The sequence below is a fragment of the Amblyraja radiata genome, chromosome 9 (assembly GCF_010909765.2).
Source record: "Amblyraja radiata isolate CabotCenter1 chromosome 9, sAmbRad1.1.pri, whole genome shotgun sequence".
NCBI lineage: Eukaryota > Metazoa > Chordata > Chondrichthyes > Rajiformes > Rajidae > Amblyraja > Amblyraja radiata.
Window position 1 is genome coordinate 3,394,736 of NC_045964.1, and position 19,886 is coordinate 3,414,621.

At 42.3% G+C, this 19,886-nt stretch overlaps 1 protein-coding gene across 1 annotated transcript; it reads left to right on the forward strand.

The window, feature by feature from the left end:
* Nucleotides 1-970: 970 nt before the first annotated feature.
* Nucleotides 971-18,529, forward strand: yy1 (YY1 transcription factor). Its single transcript, XM_033026505.1, has 5 exons — nt 971-1,687; nt 10,821-10,986; nt 13,302-13,362; nt 16,112-16,270; nt 17,076-18,529. Exons 1-5 carry the CDS (start codon nt 1,186-1,188, stop codon nt 17,256-17,258), a joined length of 1,071 nt encoding a protein of 356 aa, XP_032882396.1. The 5' UTR covers nt 971-1,185; the 3' UTR covers nt 17,259-18,529.
* The last annotated feature ends 1,357 nt before the right edge of the window (nt 18,530-19,886 follow it).

The window sequence follows — 19,886 nt, forward strand, 5'->3', positions numbered from 1 at the left end:
AGTCCTCGAGCTACGGTTTGATGGGAGGGAGGGAGGGAGGGAGACAGACAGACGCAATATAGACACAAAAAGCTGTAGTAACTCAGTGGGACAGGCAGCATCTCTGGAGAGAAGGAATGGCTGATGTTTCGGGTCGAGACCCTTCTTCAGACTAGTCAGGGGAAAGGGTAACGAAAGATATATATATATACGATGATGAAGAGAGATATAGAACAAATGAATGAAAGATATGCAAAAAAAGTGACGATGATAAAGGAAACATCCCATTGTAAGCTGTGGACTAGGTGAGAATGATGTTACAGACAATTAGACTCAACAAGACGACTGTGAAGCTGGTGCGACTCGGGTGGGGGAGGGATGCAGAGAGAGGGGATGCAAACAAGGCTTATTCGAAGTTAGAGAAATCAGTAATCATACCGCTGGGGTGTAAGCTGCCCAAGCAGAATATGAGGTGCTGTTCCTCCGATGTGCGTTGGGTCTCACTCTGACAATGGAGGAGGCCCAGGACTGAAAGGTCAGTGTGGGAATGGGAGGGGGGGTTAAAGTGCAGGAGGAAGGAACTGCAGATGCTGGTTTAAACCAAAGGTAGACACAGAAAGCTGCAGCAACTCGGGTCTGAAGACCTCGGGTCGAGACCACTTACGAGGTGTTTGCGCAGGGGGGAAAAACAGAGACCCTTCTTCCGAAGGAGGGGGAGTTGAAGTGCAGGAGGAGGGAACTGCAGATGCTGGTTTAAACCGAAGATAGACATACAGAAAGCTGCAGTAACTCGGATCTGAAGAAAAGGAACCGGTGACGTTTGGGGGGGGTCGAGACCTTCCTTCAGAAGAAGGGGAGTTGAGGTGTTCGGCAAGCGGGACACGGGGAGTTTGTGGTGCGAGCGGCGGGCCCTTAGCAACCAAGGCCCGGCGCCGGGCCCTTAGCAACGGGCGAGCGGGCGGAGGACCGGAAGTGGTGCGGGAAGTCTCGCGGCGGTTGGCGGCGGGGCCGAGCGGATGGTGGCGGCCGCTTTTTGTGTGTGTGTGTCTGGCCGCCGATCTCCTCCGGAGGACTGTCGCTGAGATAAACGGCGGGCAGAGCAGGGCCGGCGGAGAGAACCGCGGCGCACTTGGAGGAGTGGGGGGTGCGGCGGCTGCCCGGCAGGAGGGGGGAGGGAGGGAGGGAGGGGGGGGAGAGATTAATAAGATGGCATCGGGCGACACTCTGTACATCGCGGCGGACGGCTCGGAAATGCCGGCCGAGATCGTGGAGCTTCATGAGATCGAAGTGGAGACTATCCCGGTGGAGACGATCGAGACGACGGTGGTGGATGGGGACGAGCATCAGCCCATGATTGCCCTGCAGCCGCTGAGCGACGACCCGAGCCAGGTCCACCAGGAGGTGATCCTGGTGCAGACGCGGGAGGAGGTGGTGGGGGACGACGCCGAGCTGCGGGCCGAGGACGGCTACGAGGATCAGATCCTCATCCCGGTGCCGTCGGCGGGCGCCGAGGAAGAGTTCATCGAGCAGACGCTGGTGACGGCGGTGTCGGGCAAGAGCCGCATCAAGAAAGGAGCCGGCAAGAAAGCCACCAAGAAGAGTTATCTGAACGACGGGGGGTTGGACAGGACGGGCAGGAAATGGGAGCAGAAACAAGTGCAGATCAAGACCCTGGAGGGGGAATTCTCCGTGACGATGTGGGCTTCGGGTAAGTGGTGCTCGGTTGTTTGAAACGGGGGCAAGGAGGGTGATCAGAGCCCAAAGAAGGCGCAGGAGGCAGCTTTCCCCTCAGCTCCAGGGCGTGTCCCGCCGCCGGGGGGGAGGGGAAGAGCAGGCGGGCGAAAAGGTGGTGATTTCGGTCTTTTCCACGGCTCGGTGGGACCTCGGAGGGCTCGCCAATGTTTTTGTTTTGAAGGGAAGCCATGTTTCCCCAGGTTATGGGCGCCGCCATGTCAGTATGGCCGCCCGAAAACATGGCTTCCCGGCGGGGGAAGATGGCGGCTGAAGATGGCGGGCGGAGTGGGAGCGGGAGCGAGTGCGCTGCTGCTGTTGCTGCTGTTGCTCGGGCCTTGCGCCCGCCCGCCCCCACTAGGCCTCATGGCGTACTTCGACTTTCGCCAGCCGCGCAACCTAACCTGCTGCCGCCGCCGCGCCGCGGCCAATGGCGAGCGGGGGGAGGCGGGCCGCGCTGATTGACAGCGGCGCCGTCCTCTCCCCGCCCAGCGCACCCCCCGCATCGGCCAATGGGGCGGCGGCAGGGGGCGGGCGCTGCGCAGCAAGTTAGGTGGAGCGGGCAGGGAGAAGCGTTGATGCCGGCTGGTCGTGAGCTACCGCACTGCTCCATCTTCCTCGCCTCACCGCCGGGCTCCTCTCCCACTCGTCTCCTCTGCGATACCGTTTGGATAATCAAGTTCGTCGCTTTCCAGTGTTTTTTCCGCGTAATTTAAAAAAGGTTCTTTGTGAGATTGGGCGTCGCGGAAGGCGGGTGATCCTTTATTGTTGGTGTTCGGATTTTTAATTTTAAAATACTCCTCGTCGATCTTAAAAATGAAATCGGCGCACGATTTGTCAGTTGGGTAGAGGAACGCTGGAGAAAGGGGGAAATGGATCGTCCGTGGTCGAATGGCGGAGAGACTCGACGGCCCACTGGCCCCATTCTGCTCTTATGTCATTTCTTAGGTCTTGTTTCTTTCGAGATTGTCATGTTAGGTGGACCGCGCTGTCTCGATAAAGGTTAGACTTGAGGTCTGTATAGAGTTATGACCAACTATAAATGTAAATTTACCGAGCCCCGCATTTGACGTTTTAAGAGTCAAGTGTGTTTATTAATTGGCATATGTGTCGACCACGGAACAATCGGATGAAGGGTTCATTTAGTTAACGGTGAATTAGCTTGGACAGCTTCACACTTGTGAAAGACCTTTGTTAGCTGTATGAGATGGGGGGGGGGGGGGGGGGGGTGCTTTTGAAACAAAGATGAATGTTAGAAAACACTTCAATCGAACCCTTTTTATATCCTCCAAAGTAAAGTATCCAAGTTAAACAATGGCAGCAAGAGTAGCTTATCTTCTCGACCATCGCCTACAATGCCCACGATACCTCCTAGTTACCGAAGGTTCAGTAAATAAATAGTTGTAAGATGCCTGGAGGAAGTCGTTGGTTTTTACAACTGAAGGTTTGGTTAGAGTGTGGATTGATGGAGAGAACCACACATTGTAATTCAGAAATTCTGTCCAATCGTCTTGCTTGCATTGGATAAACGGATAGTTCTGGCTTTTGCCTTTTGATTTAGAAGAAATGTCGATTACTATATTTCACTTTAGTGCTCGAATTTTTGTTCTAACGTGGCAGATTTCAGGCTATGATGGCAATTCTTTGTAATTTGTTAAAATAAAGTTGTAATGATATTCATTCTCCTGGGATTGTTTGAAATTCGGCAGATGTTCAAACTGTCATACCTCACTGACATTTTTCCACTTCATCGGCTTCACCACTTTTCATCCGAGCAAATGAAAATCGGGAGATTATTGCTCTTTACTGTCTTGCATAAAAGCTGTACTTGTTTAGTATAGTATCAATCTGTTCTGATGACAGTAGATTAGATTCATTTATTTGGGTGTTTTGTCAGCACCAACTTGTAAACTCTAGTCTCCTGGAAGTGACTTTTGGCGCTGACAATTTATAGTTGAAATTATCTTTGAAAATAATACATATTTGTTGTATTTGTTTAGATATATCTTTCAGAAGCAAATTGTTCTGTAACTGGCGATTTGGCAGGGATGTTAGTCATGTGAAGAGATGGAGAGACTCTCCTTTGTGTATCTCGGGATTATTTAATGGAGCTGTTGAAAATTCTGAATGTTTGAATGGGATTGATCAGAAGAAGCTCATGTTAGCAGAAATCCTAAATTTAGAGTACATAAACTTGAAATGAACAGTGAAAAGAAAGACGGGAGGAATTTGTTGTTGTATTGTTGTAAGGGTCTTCATTGCTGTTTGAAAAGTTGGTGTGTGTTGATGTAACTTTCACAGATTGGATTTTGAATTGAAAAGGGAGGGTCCAGGATGGGATGATCTACAAAGCTACAAGGAAGTAGGATTAATTGGATAGTTGTTTGAAAGAGTCACTGTGTGAACAAAATGACGACTGCCCTTGTCCTTTAACTGAAGAGATCTTGACACAAAAAAGCTGGAATAACTCAGCGGGACAATCAGCATCTCTTGAGAGAAGAAATGGGCGACATTTCGGAAAATGAAAAGCTAGTGCGACGGGTGGGGGAGGGATAGAGAGAGGGAACTGATTATCAGAGGGAACTGAAAAACATCTGGTCCATTTGCTACTTAATTTAAGTAAGTAAAATGAATGTTAATGTAAAGAAAATGATACTTTATGGATAGTGCATTAAATGATAATTTTAGAATTGTGTTTTTATTTTTCTGCGGAGTTAGTACTTTGAGAAGTGAAAATGCTTTTTACACCTAAATTTAAAGGTTGCGCTGCCAATTGCATCAAATTGGTCTTTGCATACTTTTCAAAGTTTCAAGAGTAGGGGAATCGAGGACCAGAGGGCATAGGATAAAGGTGAAGGGGCAAAGATTTAATAGGAATTCGAAGGGTAACGTTTTCACACAAAGGGTGGTGGGTGTATGGAACAAGCTGCCATAGGAGGTAATTGAGGCTGGGACTGTCCCATTGATTAAGAAACAGTTAGATAGGTACATAGATAGGACAGGTTTGGAGAGATATGGGCCAAGCGCAGGCAGTGGGATTAGTATAGCTGGAACATTGTTGGCTGGTGTGGGCAAGTTTGGCCGAAGGGCCTGTTTCCACATTGTATCACCCTATGGCTAATTTAATACTATCCATTTGATTTTTTTTCCCTCTTAAAGATAAATGCATTTTTTTTTCCACAAATAGGGTGGTTCGTGGCTAGCCATTATCCTGTAGGTAGTTACAGTGTTACAGGTACTCTACACCACACAGAATTGTGCTCACTGGCCAACATCTTGCAACCATGCTTGTTTTTTGTAGCTCCATGGCAATAGAAACATAGAAAAATGGGTGCAGGAGTGGGCCATTCGGCCCTTCATGCCATTCAATATGATCATGGCTGATCATCTAAAATCAGTACACTGTTTGTGCTTTTTCCCCATACCCCTTTATCCCTAAGAGCTAAATCTTAACTCTTGAAAACATCCAGTGAATTGGCCTCCACTGCCTTCTGTGGCAGAGAATTCCACAGATTCACAACTGGGTGAAGAAGTTTTTCCTCATCTCAGTCCGAAATGGCCTACCCCTTATTCTTAAACAGGTTCTGGACTACCCCAACATCGGGAACATTTTTCCTGCATCTTGCCTGTCCAATCCTTTAAGAATTTTATATGTTTCTATGACATCCCCTCTCATCCTTCTAAATTCCAGTGAATACAACCCAGTCGACCCATTCTTTCATCACATGTCAGTCCTGTCTACCCAGGAATTAACCTGGTGAATCTATGCTGCACTCCATCAATAACAATAATGTACCTCAAATTAGGAGACCAAAATTGCACACAATACTCCAGGTGCAGCCCTGTACAACAGCACTAGGACCTGCTTGCTCCTAAGCTCAAATCCGCTCGCAATGAAGGCCAACATGCCATTAGCTTTCTTCACTGCCTGCTGTATGCTTACCTTCAGTGACTAATGTGCAAGCACACCCAGATCTCGTTGTACTTCCCCTTTCCTAATTGACACCATTCAGATAATAATCTGCCTTCCTGTTCTTGCCACTAAATTGGATAACCTCACATTTATCCACATTATACTGTATCTGCCCACTCACCCAACCTATCCAAGCCACCCTGCAGCCTCATAGCAATAACCAACATGGAAGCTTCTGCCTTGCGAAGCAGAGTGGGCCATTGACCATTTCACTGGAGCTTTGACTAAGCCCCCGGCAATAGATCTAGATGCCCTGAATCTGGATGTTTGACAACCCGCTGCTGTTAGCAGGGCCCTGTAGAATAGACACAACTTTGGGTGGGTGCCTACTTTCCAGAAAATGGTAATATGGTTAAACAGGATGGTGATGAAGTGCATGGCATACTTGCCTTTATTGGTTGGGGGAATGAGCATGAGAATCAGAATGCCATGTTAGATTGAAAGGAAATCTCGGGGTCAAGTCCGGAGATGGTGGTGGCTATATGGATTGAGCTGCCAGAGAAAATTTTAGAAGTATTTAGGTCATAGTACCAACCCCAAGTCAACACCACTGTAATTCTAATTCTGCTAATTCACTATATCTATTTTATTTTCTGCTTCTTAGCCAATTTAAAATCTGCACTGGTTATTCGTTTCATTTGCGATTTACATTACCGGTCAAATCTAGTATGTGCCACTACTAAATGCTTTTTGAAATTACATGTATAAATTTGTCTGAAAAAAGGTCTTGACCCGAAACGTCGCCCATTCCGTCTCTCCAAAGATGCTGCTTGTCCTCGCTGAGTTACTCCAGCATTTTGTGTCTAACTTTTTGTCTATCGCTAACTCATATTTTAATAAGTGACTATTTTGTCATGATATAGAAGAAGTTGGCTCACGTTTGATTTGTTTTTTTAATGCTTAGATTTCGTCCTCTTTTGCAGAGAAATGTTTTCGCAATCCTCCAGTCCTTTTGAAGCCATACATTTTCCCGCAGATTTTAAATGATCGAGGGTATCACCTCTTTATGTACTGCATGATTTCTTCACCCCATCTTCAGTACCGCATTCACAGCAAAAAAAAAAAGGCCTCCCCATTCAGCCCAACCTATCCCCAAATATGTTTATATTTCACTGGAGCTTTTCTATTTTACACCCCCTTTACTGATCGGTCCTTAAATGCGTCTCCATAATTTGCCTCGTCTAATTCCTCTGGTAATAAATTGCTTTTACTCACTATTCTAGGAATAAAGAGGATTCTTTTTTTTTTTGTGTGGCTGGCTTTATTGGTTTCTTTTCTTTGCTGACTGTCATTGCATTTGAACATTTCAGAAACTCTCAGCGATCGGCCCATTTCGCAAAACAGATTCTGCTGTTCCTCTTCTTTTGATGCATCCTAATGATTTTACAGTTTGCATATATCTTTTAGAACATGATACAGTGCAGGAATGTTTTGCCTTCCTCGTATATTAAAGTCACATGTTTTGCAGCACTTCAATTGTAAATGCGCATCTATATTGTTCGCTCTTCAGCTGCGGGGAGGACAATTGTCGTGAGTTCACTGTCATTAGTGTAAGACCGACAGCAGTTTGTGGTGGTTGGTTAAACTCCAACCAATGTAAATGCAATATCTGGCCTGGCATCCATTCACAATTTAAGTCTGTCCTGTCATATTGATACAGTTTTGTAATTGATCCAAAAGCTGCTAAAATGGCCATGTTACATTAAAACCGGAAGTAAAGATTGTTATTTCTGCACAATGTTGAGATTTTCCTTTTTTTTCCAAATACATACAAAGTGACTAGTTATCTGACCCTACCCTAAATGTATGCAATTAATTTTAAAAATGTGCTACTGATTGGAGATGCCAGCACATTCAATACCGTTATGTATAAACTCGTATTCAAAGATTTTATAGGCCGTGTTGCAGGAACATTATGCTAATACAGTATACCTGTGGTGTGGAAGCTCAGGTAATGGAAATTTGCCCATACAGATATCATGTAACACTATCAAAAACATTTGAGGTGCAGAATAAAAATGTTCTTTTACGAGATATATTAATAAGTAAATAAGCTCAGTGTATACTGAGAGCTGAACTGAATCCCCTTTATATATTTGTTGTATCACATTTGATTGCAGGGAGCAGTGCATTTACTTTCAGACTCCTGATGCCCTGCGAGTGTTGTAAAGAGGCTCTCCTTTATTGTCAAAGGGGTAACATACAATATAGAAAAGCATTATATGGGAATGGCCCTTTGGACAATAGTGTCTGTACTGAACATGATGCTAAGCTAAACTAATCTCATCTGCTTGCACATGGTCTATACCCTTCCATTTCCTGCATATCCATGTGCCTATCTACAAACTCTTAAATGTTGTTGTCTCATCAGCTCAAACCACCACGCCTGGCAGCACATTCCAGACGTCTGCCCCCTCTGGGGAAAACAAAACGCATATCCTTTAAACTTTACCTCTTTCACCTTAAAACTGTACCTTTGAGTCATTGATTCCACCCTGTGGGTAAAAGGTCAGACTGGCTAACCTATCTGTGCCTCATTTTATAACCTTTTATCAGGTCTTCCCTCGGCCTCCGATGCTCCAGAGAAAACAATCCAAGTTTGTCCAACATCTCCTTATAGCTAATACCTTCTAATCCAGGCAGCGTTCTGGTAAACCTGCATCCTTCCTGTAATGGGACAACAACAATTCTATGCAATATTCTAAATGCAACCTAACCAAAGTCCTATAAAGCTGCATCATAACATCCTGACTCTTGTACTCAATCCCTCCACCAATGGAGGCGAGAATACCATATGCCTTTACTGCTCTATCTTCTCGCGTTGCTATTTTTGGGGAGCTATGGACGTGGAGTGGACCCTAGGATTCTTCTACATTAATGCTGTTAAGGATCTTGTCATTAACTACATACTTTTTGCATTCACCCTCCCAAAGTATAGCACCTTGTATGCTTGAATTGAAATCCAGCTGCCATTTCTCTGCTCTTCTGGAATTCACAAATTCTCCAAAAATTAAAAATGCAAAATAAAATTGACTCATGAAATTTGTATGGAGGGGAAAAAACGTTTATACATAACGGTATTGAATGGGCTGGCATCTCCAATTAGTAGCTCATTTAAAAAAATAATTACATACATTTAGGGTAGGGTCAGATAACTAGTCACTTTAACTTTGTATGTATTTTATTGTACCGTTGCTGGCAAGTTCATTTCACTGCACTTTAGAAACATAGAAAATAGATGCAGGAGGAGGCCATTCAGCCCTTCGAGCCATTCATTGTGATCATGGCTAATCGTCCCCAATCAATAACCCGTGCCTGCCTTCTCCCCATATCCCTTGATTCCACTAGCCCCATGAGCTCTATCTAACTCTCTTAAATCCATCCAGTGACTTGGCCTCCACTGCCCTCTGTGGCAGGGAATTCCACAAATTCACAACTCTCTGGGTGAAAACGTTTTTTCTCACCTCAGTCTTAAATGGCTTTCCCTTTATTCTAAGACTGTGGCCCCTGGTTCTGGACTCACCCAACATTGGGAAATTTTTTGTGTATGTGACACTCTCTTGACACATGCACAGATAATTTAGCTTTGTGTTATAGCGAATTGGTGTTGAGGTAATTTTTTGAGAAATGCAAGCCCCCTCCCACATAAGAGTTTCACTTTTTACTTGTAGGGTGCCCACAGTAGTCAATAGTCCTTTATTTGTCGCATATGCGACTGCATAGTAACATTTCTTTTTGCATGTATTACACATGTAGGCGCTGACATTTTTGGTGCCATTAAGTTGACTAGTGAAGGAATTCTAGGATATTTACGTCAACGCAAATGGGTGAAGGAGGTGCTTTTTCATTATCTTGCTTCGCCAGGTCTCCTTTAGTGATATATAACTTATAGGGCTTGGAGGTCCTGTGAAAAAAGGCTATGGCATTGTATTAGATTTGGCAAATGAAAATGGTGCGTGAAGGTTTGGTGGCATTCTCATCAACTTCGTCAAAAGGAAACACTTTCTCGACCTATTCTAAATATTTTGGAATATAATTAATTTTAGAATTGGCTTGGTGCCTGGGAACTCTGATGTTTGCCCGGCCTGTTTGCAACATCACTATTATTGAACACTAAGATTCTGCTTAAACTAATTACAACCAACTTCAGATAAAGGGAATTCAAAAGCAAAACAATCTCGAGAGGATGGGAATCTGAGAGAAAATGGTAATATTACTAGAGTCAGGCAGTGTAAGAGGGAGGTAATTGTGAGCAATGTCCCTCACAATTGCTCACTGAGATAATTGTGAGCAACCTTCAAGGTCAATGGTGAACAGCATTGCTTAACCATTAACTTCATATTTGAGTCACTGAGAAGAAGTGTGATACATTGTTGTTCACTATGCTGGCATTGCATCTGCTTTCAAGCTGCGTCTTCAGTTAGCTAATGAATGCCTATCCTGCTGGTCCATTGGTTTACTGGCTGGTTGTGATGCCAGGATGTTGATATTTGGCAGTTAAGTGTTTGGCTACTGTTTCCATTGAATTCTGTATGTATACATTAACCACCCAAATATCTAGAAAAGACAATAGCTTGTGGCATGTAGACAATGTTTTTTTACACCTATTTGGACTAAATCGGTAGTTTGCACGGTCTGTCCTCCCATTATTAACAAACACTGCAAATAATGTATTTTGTGGGGCCGTTGTTTTGTGTTTCCCATGTGTTGGTGGTTTTACATCTTTCGGGACTGCCCTGTCAGGGTGGAACAGTGGCGTAGCGGTAGACCTGGGTTTGATCCTGGCTACGGGTGCTTGTCTGCATGGAGTTTGTACTTTCTCCCTGTGACCTGCGTGGGTTTTCTTCGGGAAACTCCGGTTTTCTCCCACAATCCAAAGGCGTACAGGTTTGTAGGCTAATTGGCTTGGTGTAATTGTAAATTGTCCCTAGTGTGTGTAGGTTAGTGTGTGGGGGTCGCTGCTCGGCACGGACTCGGTGGCCCAAGGGCCTATTCCATTTATGAACAGTGACTTGAATTCCCTTATCAGCCACTGTGGAATTTTGTTGCTTGGGTCGATAGCCACCTGCTCTACTACATCCAGTGTTCAGTTAGACTGAAATTATTTTTGAAATCTTGTATTGCTGTTGTCTTTCAGATGATAAAAAGACTGATATTGACCATGAAACAGTGGTGGAGGAACAGATTATTGGGGAAAATTCTCCACCTGATTACTCTGAATACATGACTGGAAAGAAACTCCCACCTGGTGGAATACCTGGTATTGATCTCTCTGATCCAAAACAGCTGGCAGAGTTTGCAAGGTGAGCAATGGAGGAGGGTGTGGGTTCTTCAAAATCTACAAAGAATATAATTACTAACTGGCCTGCTTTGGTAATTTCATCACCAGCACCAGTATGAGAGGAAAGAAAATATGGATCTTTTTACCTGTGCGTGTATTTGATTTTGTGCAAATAGTACTAATAAGAATATTGAACACTGAATGACCCTTGGAAGTTATCTGCTCATCAATTTCTTCTTCAAGACTTTGTATAAATAAGCACCTTACATTTGAACACATTAGCATTACAGCCAAGTAAGTACCTCTATTTCCTCAAAAGATGAAGGAAATGTGGGGTATCTTGTATCTTGCCAATTTCTACAGGTGCACTGTAGAAAGCAACCCATCAGGATGCATCACACCTTGATGTGGTAACTGTTCTGCCCAAGATAGCAAGAAATTGAAAGAGCTGTGGGCGAAGACATCATGCAAATTGGCCTTCCATTGCCCCATCCTTCCACCCATCGACTCCATCTACACTTTACGCTTCCTTGGGAAAGCAGCAAACATCAAGGACTACTTACACCCTGGTCATTTCCTCTTCGCCCTTCTCGTGTCAAGCAGAATGTACAAAGACTTGAAAGTACATAACACCAGATTCAGGAACAGCTTCTTCCCCAATGTCTGATAAACTCTCAAAGTCTGAGGATGTGGTTCTGATCTCCCAATCTACTTTGTTGCGGCCCTTGCACTAATTTGTATTGTCACTTTCTTTGTAGCTGTAACACTACATTCTGTACTTTGTCCTCTTTCTCTTTTTGCACTGTCGTACATGTGTATGGTATGATCTGCCTGATTAGCACCATGATTTTTCACTGTATCTCATTACACATGACAATAAACCAATACCCAATTTCTAAGTGAACCAGTTTACATTGGGTGAAAGCTGGGAAGGGGATAGAGGGAGAAAGCAAAGACTACCTGAATTTGGAGAAGTCAATGTTCATACCGCTGGGGTGTAAACTACCCAAGCAAAATATATGGTGCTGCTCCTCCAATTTGCGGTGGGACTCACTCTGGTCATGGAGGAGGCCCAGGACAGAAAGGTCGGATTCGGAATGGGAGGGGGACTGGAGTGCTGAGTCACCGGGAGATCAGGTTGGTTATTGCGAACTGAGCGGAGGTGTTGGGCGAAGCAATCGCCAAGCCTACGCTTGGTCTCACCGATATAAAGCAGCTGACACCGAGAGCAGCGGATGCAATAGATGAGGTTGGAGGAGGTGCAGGTGAACCTCTGCCGCACCTGGAAAGACTGCTTAGGTCCTTGGATGAAGTCAAGCTGGGAGGTAAAGCGACAAGTGTAGCATTTCATGTGGTTGCAAGGGAATGTACCAGGGGAGGAGGTGGTTTGGGTGGGAAGGGACCTTCTTGTCCTGGGCCTCCTCCATGGCCAGAGTGAATCCCACCGCAAATTGGAGGAGTGGCACCTCATATTTTGCTTGGGTAGTTTACACCCCAGCGGTATGAACATTGACCTCCAATTTCAGTTAGTCCTTGCTTTCTCCCTCCTTCCCCTCCCCTTTCCAGCTCTCCCACAGCCCACTGTCTCTGGCTCTTCCTTTCTTCTTCCCGCCCTCCCCACCCCCACATCAGTCTGAAGAAGGGTCTCGACCCGAAACGTCACCTATTCCTTTGCTCCATAGATACTGCCTCACCCACTGAGTTTCTCCAGCATTTTTGTCTACCATCTACAATACAATACAATACAATACAAATTTATTGTCATTTGAGCCTCAGTGAGACTATTTGTCTGTACTTGGATCACCATACTGACCATTCACATTATAGTCAATTGGCCCAACATTAGTGATCGAAGCAAATAATTGCAGATGGAAAATAAGATGCAAGTGAATTGCATTTTCAGCTGGATTGAACGTTGGGGTGCTTGGATGGTGGGAAGAGAAGAGGTGAAAGTCTACTATTTGCATCCTGCTACTGCATGGGGAAAGTGCTATAAGTCTAATACAGGTGGAAGAAAGAACACTCGTGTAGGAAAACCTTTCTGCGAAATGCTGGGGAGGGGAAGTTGTGCCTGATGGCGGAATCAGTTGCATCCAGCAGAAAATAATCTGCTGTGCCTAGACATGTTGGCTTTCTATTGTGCCACTAGGTGGAGGTGTGGACAAGATAATCCATCCATATTCTGTCTGGGACGAGGGAGATGAGAGCAGGTGAAGGATGCATGTGTAATCTATGTCAACCAAGAAGTGTTCATCTTTTGTCCTGTATGAGAACTACCTCATTAGTTGTCCTCGTCTACTATCCAATGTATATTAATGGTTTTGTCCAAATCTGTAGAATGAAGCCAAGGAAGCAGAAAGAAGACGATGCACCTAGAACTATAGCATGCCCTCACAAAGTGAGTATATGTCTGATACTGATACAGTAACTTATTATAATTATAATAATAATAATAATAAATTTTATTTGCGGGCGCCTTTCAAAGTCTCAAGGACACCTTACAGAAAATTAACAAGAGAGAAAAAACATATAGTCGGAGTAAAATAAATAATAAGGACATTACCAATACACAAATTAAAGACAGAATTCGCTCCAAAGACAAAAAATCAAAAACACAATGTGAAGAGAGCAGCGGCAGTTAAAGCGCGCCAGCGTCCACTCTCCCTTCCGACAGCCATCTTGGACACAAACTAACATATACACATTACACACAAAAAAAATTATAGCAGCAATACTTTATTTGTAAAACTCAATTGAAAATAAAATGGCATAAAAATCAGTTATAGCGCACAAACATATTTCTAGAAACTGATTTATTTGAAAGCTAATCCATGTTTAAATATCTTCAATAGTTTTTTTGCCAGGTAAGTAGGTACAGAAGTCTCCCTCCCGGTGTGGTGCTGTGCTGAATTCCAATAGTTTGTGTTGGCTGCAGAAAAAAATAAGATCTTTCTGACTTGATCTGCAATTAGTGTTTGTAATAAAAACTGGATGTTAGATTTGCAAATGTGTATGATAATGTACCTATGACTCACTTGCCACATGATAGCCCCTACTTGAGCTTGATACTGATTTACTGCATCATCCTTTCTCCAAATGAGCAAATTCACTGAGATGTAGTTCATGCATTTCCTGTAATGATAACTAGACTTTGGTGCCTTCCCACACAGTGGGGAAACTTGATTCTGCTGTGTGGGGATGTTTTGTGTAAATTCTATAGTGTGTTGAGTCCTGTTTATTTTTTATTGTATGGCTGTATGGGAACTCATTTTACTGTGCCATCTGGCACATGTGACAATTAAATCTATCTTGAATCTAGTATCTTCTGATAATTTAGAGTCATGGGTCTGAAGAAGGGTCTCGACCTGAAACGTCACCCATTCCTTCTCTCCAGGGATGCTCTGGCATTTTGTGTCTATCTTCGGTTTAAACCAGCATGTGCAGTTCCTTCTTACATAAGAGTCATGTTAAATTGACTCTGATTTTTTTTTTGTATTGTTAAAATGGCACATTAGCAAATTCTGTCTTTGTTCTAGTTTTTGTGTGTGTTTCTGTGGGCAATGTTTATTCTAGTCATGACATTTCTACGGTTTACCTTTGAGGGATAATAATCATTAAACCTCATATTAAGACATTTTGCACAATTGTGTGCTGTAAAGACTGTCCCATTCTCAGTTTCTCTGAAGCATCTGCTCCGATGATGAGACTTTGCACATCATTACTTTTAAGATCTTTTCCTCGTACAGTGGCTTTCTGTCGACAGTACCTGACAGAGCTTGCAGTTGTATCCTAACTTTCTAAATCCCTCTCCCTCAGACAAAACCCAGAAAGGATTCCCATCATCATCATTCACTGCACAAGATCTTCACTTCCTCACCGCTTTCAGCATTCCAAATGGAAATTTACACCCCCACCTGTTCCTTTTTTCGAGGCATATTCCTATTTAACCAGGGAGATGCAAACCTCCTCTATTGTTTGTGTCTTTCAGGGACTCGGAACAGTCCTTCCAGGAGGAGCATCAGTTCATGCAATCTTGCTTTCAGTGGTGTGCACATGGTATGGTGTCCTCTGCAATGGAGTAACCAATACTGTGTGGGTGACCACATTATATAAAATCTCAGTGCAGTCCGCAAGGCTGATCTTGAGCTTCTTGATCCTTTAATTCTCCACCCCTTCTCACTGCCCTCGGCCTTTTGGCTGTCTGCATTGCTGCAACTTTTTTTTAAGTAAACTTGAAGAATAGCACCTCACCTTCCATCTGAGTATTATGAAGGCACTGGGACTAAATATTTAACTATTCCAGATAATTGCTCTTTCCCTGTTCATGGAGGTGCTGTTTCAATTTATTTCCCTTTTCCATTTTTAGCGTGCATTATTTAGGTGCCTAAATAACAACTGAAACTTACGATGCACCTAATTTCCATGGGGGGTGAGAGAGGAATTAGTGTTCTATCCAAAACCATGACAAATTGTAGTTACCATGTGAATTTACATTTGCTTTTCCAACTATTTTCCCCTCCTTGCAACTTTGTAGTCTTGTTTTCTCACTTTTCTGGTTGAGGAAGGTTCTTGACTGGGAACATAGACTCTGTCTTTGCACTGTGGCCACTTGGCCTGCTGAGCCCTCCCAGTGATTTCTGTTTTTGCATTTTTTCAATTCCACTTGTGTGGAGAGAGACTGGAATTTATCATTTAAACTGTCAACAGAATAACATAAAACGGAATCTGGAAATGTGTGTTGAGAATCTTTTCACATGTATAATACTTTGAGACCTTGTATTTCTGGATCATTTTGTGAAATTGATTACCTATTTTAAATAGTTTATTCATTCTACGTTACTATCTAATTTGCCACGAATGTGAATGAGGTGAAATGTATTGAGACCCAGCTGGACCTTTCCTTCGTACTTAAAGTACTTCAAACTAGAGTGCCTCTAGCAGGGATTAAAGTTCCTACTTTAAACCTAAAGTTACTACTTTGTTTCTGAATTGTGCTCAAACCTTGGCATCTCTTGGCCAGGTCTTTTATCCCATCACTGTAAAAACAAGTCTTGGTAGTTTGCATTGTATTTGTACATTTGGCATCCAGCTTCATTTATTGTAAATTATGCCATGCTTCATATCTTAACAATTGTTATTTTCTCCAGGGTTGCACGAAAATGTTTAGAGATAACTCTGCCATGAGAAAGCATTTGCATACCCATGGCCCACGGGTGCACGTTTGTGCTGAGTGTGGTAAAGCCTTTGTGGAGAGCTCAAAACTGAAACGACATCAGCTTGTTCATACTGGAGAAAAACCCTTCCAGGTAAAGGCTGTTGTGCTGCCTCTTTACTTGCATTTCCTTCTCCACAAAGTTGGATTTTGTGCATGTGGGTGTGGGAATTGGAAATTTTATTTTGGGGAAATTGCGAACTATTTCTGCTCAATGCTACCTTTTAAAGTGTAACTAAAAATGAAGAATTTAAGCAGAGGTTGTGTCCATTTATAATTGGGAAGCTCCCAGAACTTTCAATCGTATGTCATATGGAAATGTAATTGGTAATCTTGCTAAACTAATTATTTGTACCTGCTGATAACTGGGTGGACCTTCATTGGCATTTCTCAGCAAGATGTGGGCTCTCTGCTTTGAAGTGGCTAACCAGCATGGCAAAATGACGAAATTTTATGATTGTGGCTGCATACCAATTACTTGATGGAACTGGTACTAAATGTTGCAGTGTTCTTTTGCTTTTAAAATGCCTGGGCTTGGACCTGATCGTGGTATGTGTTGAAATTCCAATTTTCTAAGCATTCTAGAAGAAATTAATTTCGTTATTCCTCAATTGAGATGTAGCAGATATATAAAACAGGATGTGACTTTTGCAGAGTCCTTGTTCTTCTAGCAGCGAGGTCTAAATGGATGGGAAATAGTTAGACATAATCAATATAAAGTATTTTTCAGTTATTTGGAATAGATTTTTGATAGGTTTCCATATAAATAACGAGAGCTACACCTAATCTGTTTTGCAATGCAAAATTTAGACTAATATTTTAATATAAGTTTATTTTCTTATGATATGAACTATGGGGAGCTCTCAGTCATTAAAATGTTTTTATGTTTATTTTACCAGTGTACGTTTGAAGGATGTGGAAAACGCTTCTCACTGGACTTCAATTTACGCACTCATGTGCGAATCCATACTGGAGACAGGCCCTATGTTTGTCCTTTCGATGGTTGTAATAAGAAATTTGCCCAATCAACTAATCTGAAGTCTCACATCTTAACACATGCCAAGGCCAAAAACAACCCGTAGATTTCTCCAAGTGGGAGGCATCTAGTCCATAGCAGGGCATTATTATATGACCACATTTGAGCATAATGTTGGCCTTCCCTTTGTATATTTCTAGAGAAGAATTTTAAATAACTCTTGCATAAACAAAAACAAAGACTTGTTTTGATAAATAGTCAAAAGGTTGGAGATGATGATGCTAGGATGCTCTTCCTGTCTTTGTCCTGTATACCTGTTTCAATAATGCCTTGGTGTTTTCTAACAAACACATTACTCTGGGCTATAAAAGCCCAGATGAACTTGCATTTATTAAAGTCAGTTCTTTAACTGGCAATTCTAGAAATTGGACTTACTTTCAGCATTCATATAAATATGACTCTCCCAGTGCTTAGAGCAATTCACATTTTTAATTTTGTATTTTCCAGGTGTGCATATTGTACACTCATTTGGATATGCTAGTAATGCAGAAACAATATGATTTTTTTTGAGTTTGAACTTTTTTCTTGTAATAGTTTCTTCAAAAATCATAGAATTGGCAGTAACTGAACTACATGCATATTTCAGAGTTATTTCCTGTATAAAGTTTTGAGAGTTTTTGGTTTGCTATCTTAATTTGGTTATATACTTTGATGTTAACACATTTTGTATAATTGTATCGTATAAATGTAATGAAATCATGTAGTATCAAAATTATAGTACAGTGATTCAATGGTGTTAATCAACTTAAAACCTGTTTTTTTTTTTTAATGTACTGCCGGATGCTAAAGTCTAATGTAATTTCTATTAGAGCCTGTTTCCGTTGTGTTACGCAGAAAAGCAACGCTCGGTCCATTAGTAGAATGTATTGTGCAGGCACTGACCTTTCATTAACACCTGTTAAAATGTACATCCCATGTACTAATTAGATAAAGGTCAACAATAAAGTGTGGACCAGAAGCAAGCACTTGTTAGAAAGTGATTTGCAGAGCATTATGATTCTCCTACCTGCTTTAAATCGGCACGAGCAATGAGTAAGAAAACGAAAGCAGTGAACCTACAAAAAGATTTATATAAAGAACACTAAAGGAGATCATGACTTCCCATGCAACTCCATTCTGATTTTTCTCAGCTTTTCCATGTGGCTGTAAATGATAAGTCAGTGAAGTCTTTACAAATTCCCAAATGCAAGTAACGATATTCAGAACGAGAAGAATGCGTGGCCCCAGATGAACGGAGTATATAGTCTCTGCTTAGTTTAAATTGTAAGTACTGTAGGTTGACTTTGGAAATAAAATCTTTTTCTGTTTTTAACTTTTCAGAGGAGTTTTGTATTAGATATTTAATACATCTTTTTGTTGGAACAGCGTCCATTTTTATTCTGCTGGTTGGAGATCGTCTTAATTATGTCATAAGGCACCATATAAAGGTGATGATGCAAGCAAGATAGCTGATAACGAGGAATGGTGGTTTTAAAATTAGCCAAATTAATCAGTATGACATTCATAAGCAGTTGCAGCCAATTGCAGTTGCTTTAGTTTGTAAAATTAAATGAAAGATCAGCTCTCAATTTATTTGTAGATTTCCCATACTTTATGGTTTGTTTCAAACAAGAAATATTGTCTATCTTTGAAAGAATTTGGGTTGAATTTCATAATCTGTTTAAATAGTGAATATTTTGATTGGTTATTGGAAGTGTGAACAGGCATAAATCAATGCAAGGAATTTGAGAAGAGGGGGAAGGCTATACCTTGCGGTAAGGTGCTAATTGAAGTAACAACATTGTTATTAGGCAGAGGCTCAGGAGGGTAAACTGGGAGCAGTTGTAAGTCCACATCTGAAATGTGGGAATCGTTTAATGCTCAGTTGATCAAAGTTCAGAGCTGGCATGTTTCAGCAAGGAGGGAGTTAAGGATGGCAAAGTAAGGAAACCTTGGCTGACCAAATGGGTTGTAAATTTGAGTCAAAAAGGAAATGTGCCAAGATGAAATCAGACTGGACCTTTGAGCAAAGTGCAGCAAGGAGCAAAGAACTTAAGTGGGCAATTTGAAGGACCAAAAAAAAACTCCTTTGGTGGGTCGTATTAAAGAAAATCCCAATAATATTTATGTCTACGTTAAAACAAAAAGTAATGCTGCTCAAGGATAAAGGTGGGAATTTGTGCTTGGAGTCAGGGAATGAGATATTAAGAATATTTTCCATCTGTTTTCACCAAGATGTGTGATCAGTGTGGTGAATAGCAATGTTCACCAAAGATCTTTGCATCTTCTCTAACAGGCGAGGTCCCAGAAGCCTGGAAAGTAAACAATACTATTCCTTAGTTTAAGAAGGGAAGTACAGCAAATCCACACAATTCTAAGCCTGTGAGCCTTGCTATTGGAGAGGTTTCTTCATGATAGGAATTTACTCCCATGTAGAAATGAATGGGTTAATTACGGACAGTCCGCAGCAGGACATGTCATTGGGACATGGATTTAGTAAAGTATTTGATAAATTCCCCACAGTAAGCTGATCCACAAGCTTAAAATGCACGATTAACAGTGATGTGGTCATATGGTTTCAGAGCTGGCTTACTGATAAACAGAAGCTTGTGGTATATTAGTAACTCCATGCTAGAAGAGAATGGCATGCAACCATATTTCCACAAATGGATAGGATTGAGAAATACAACCATCA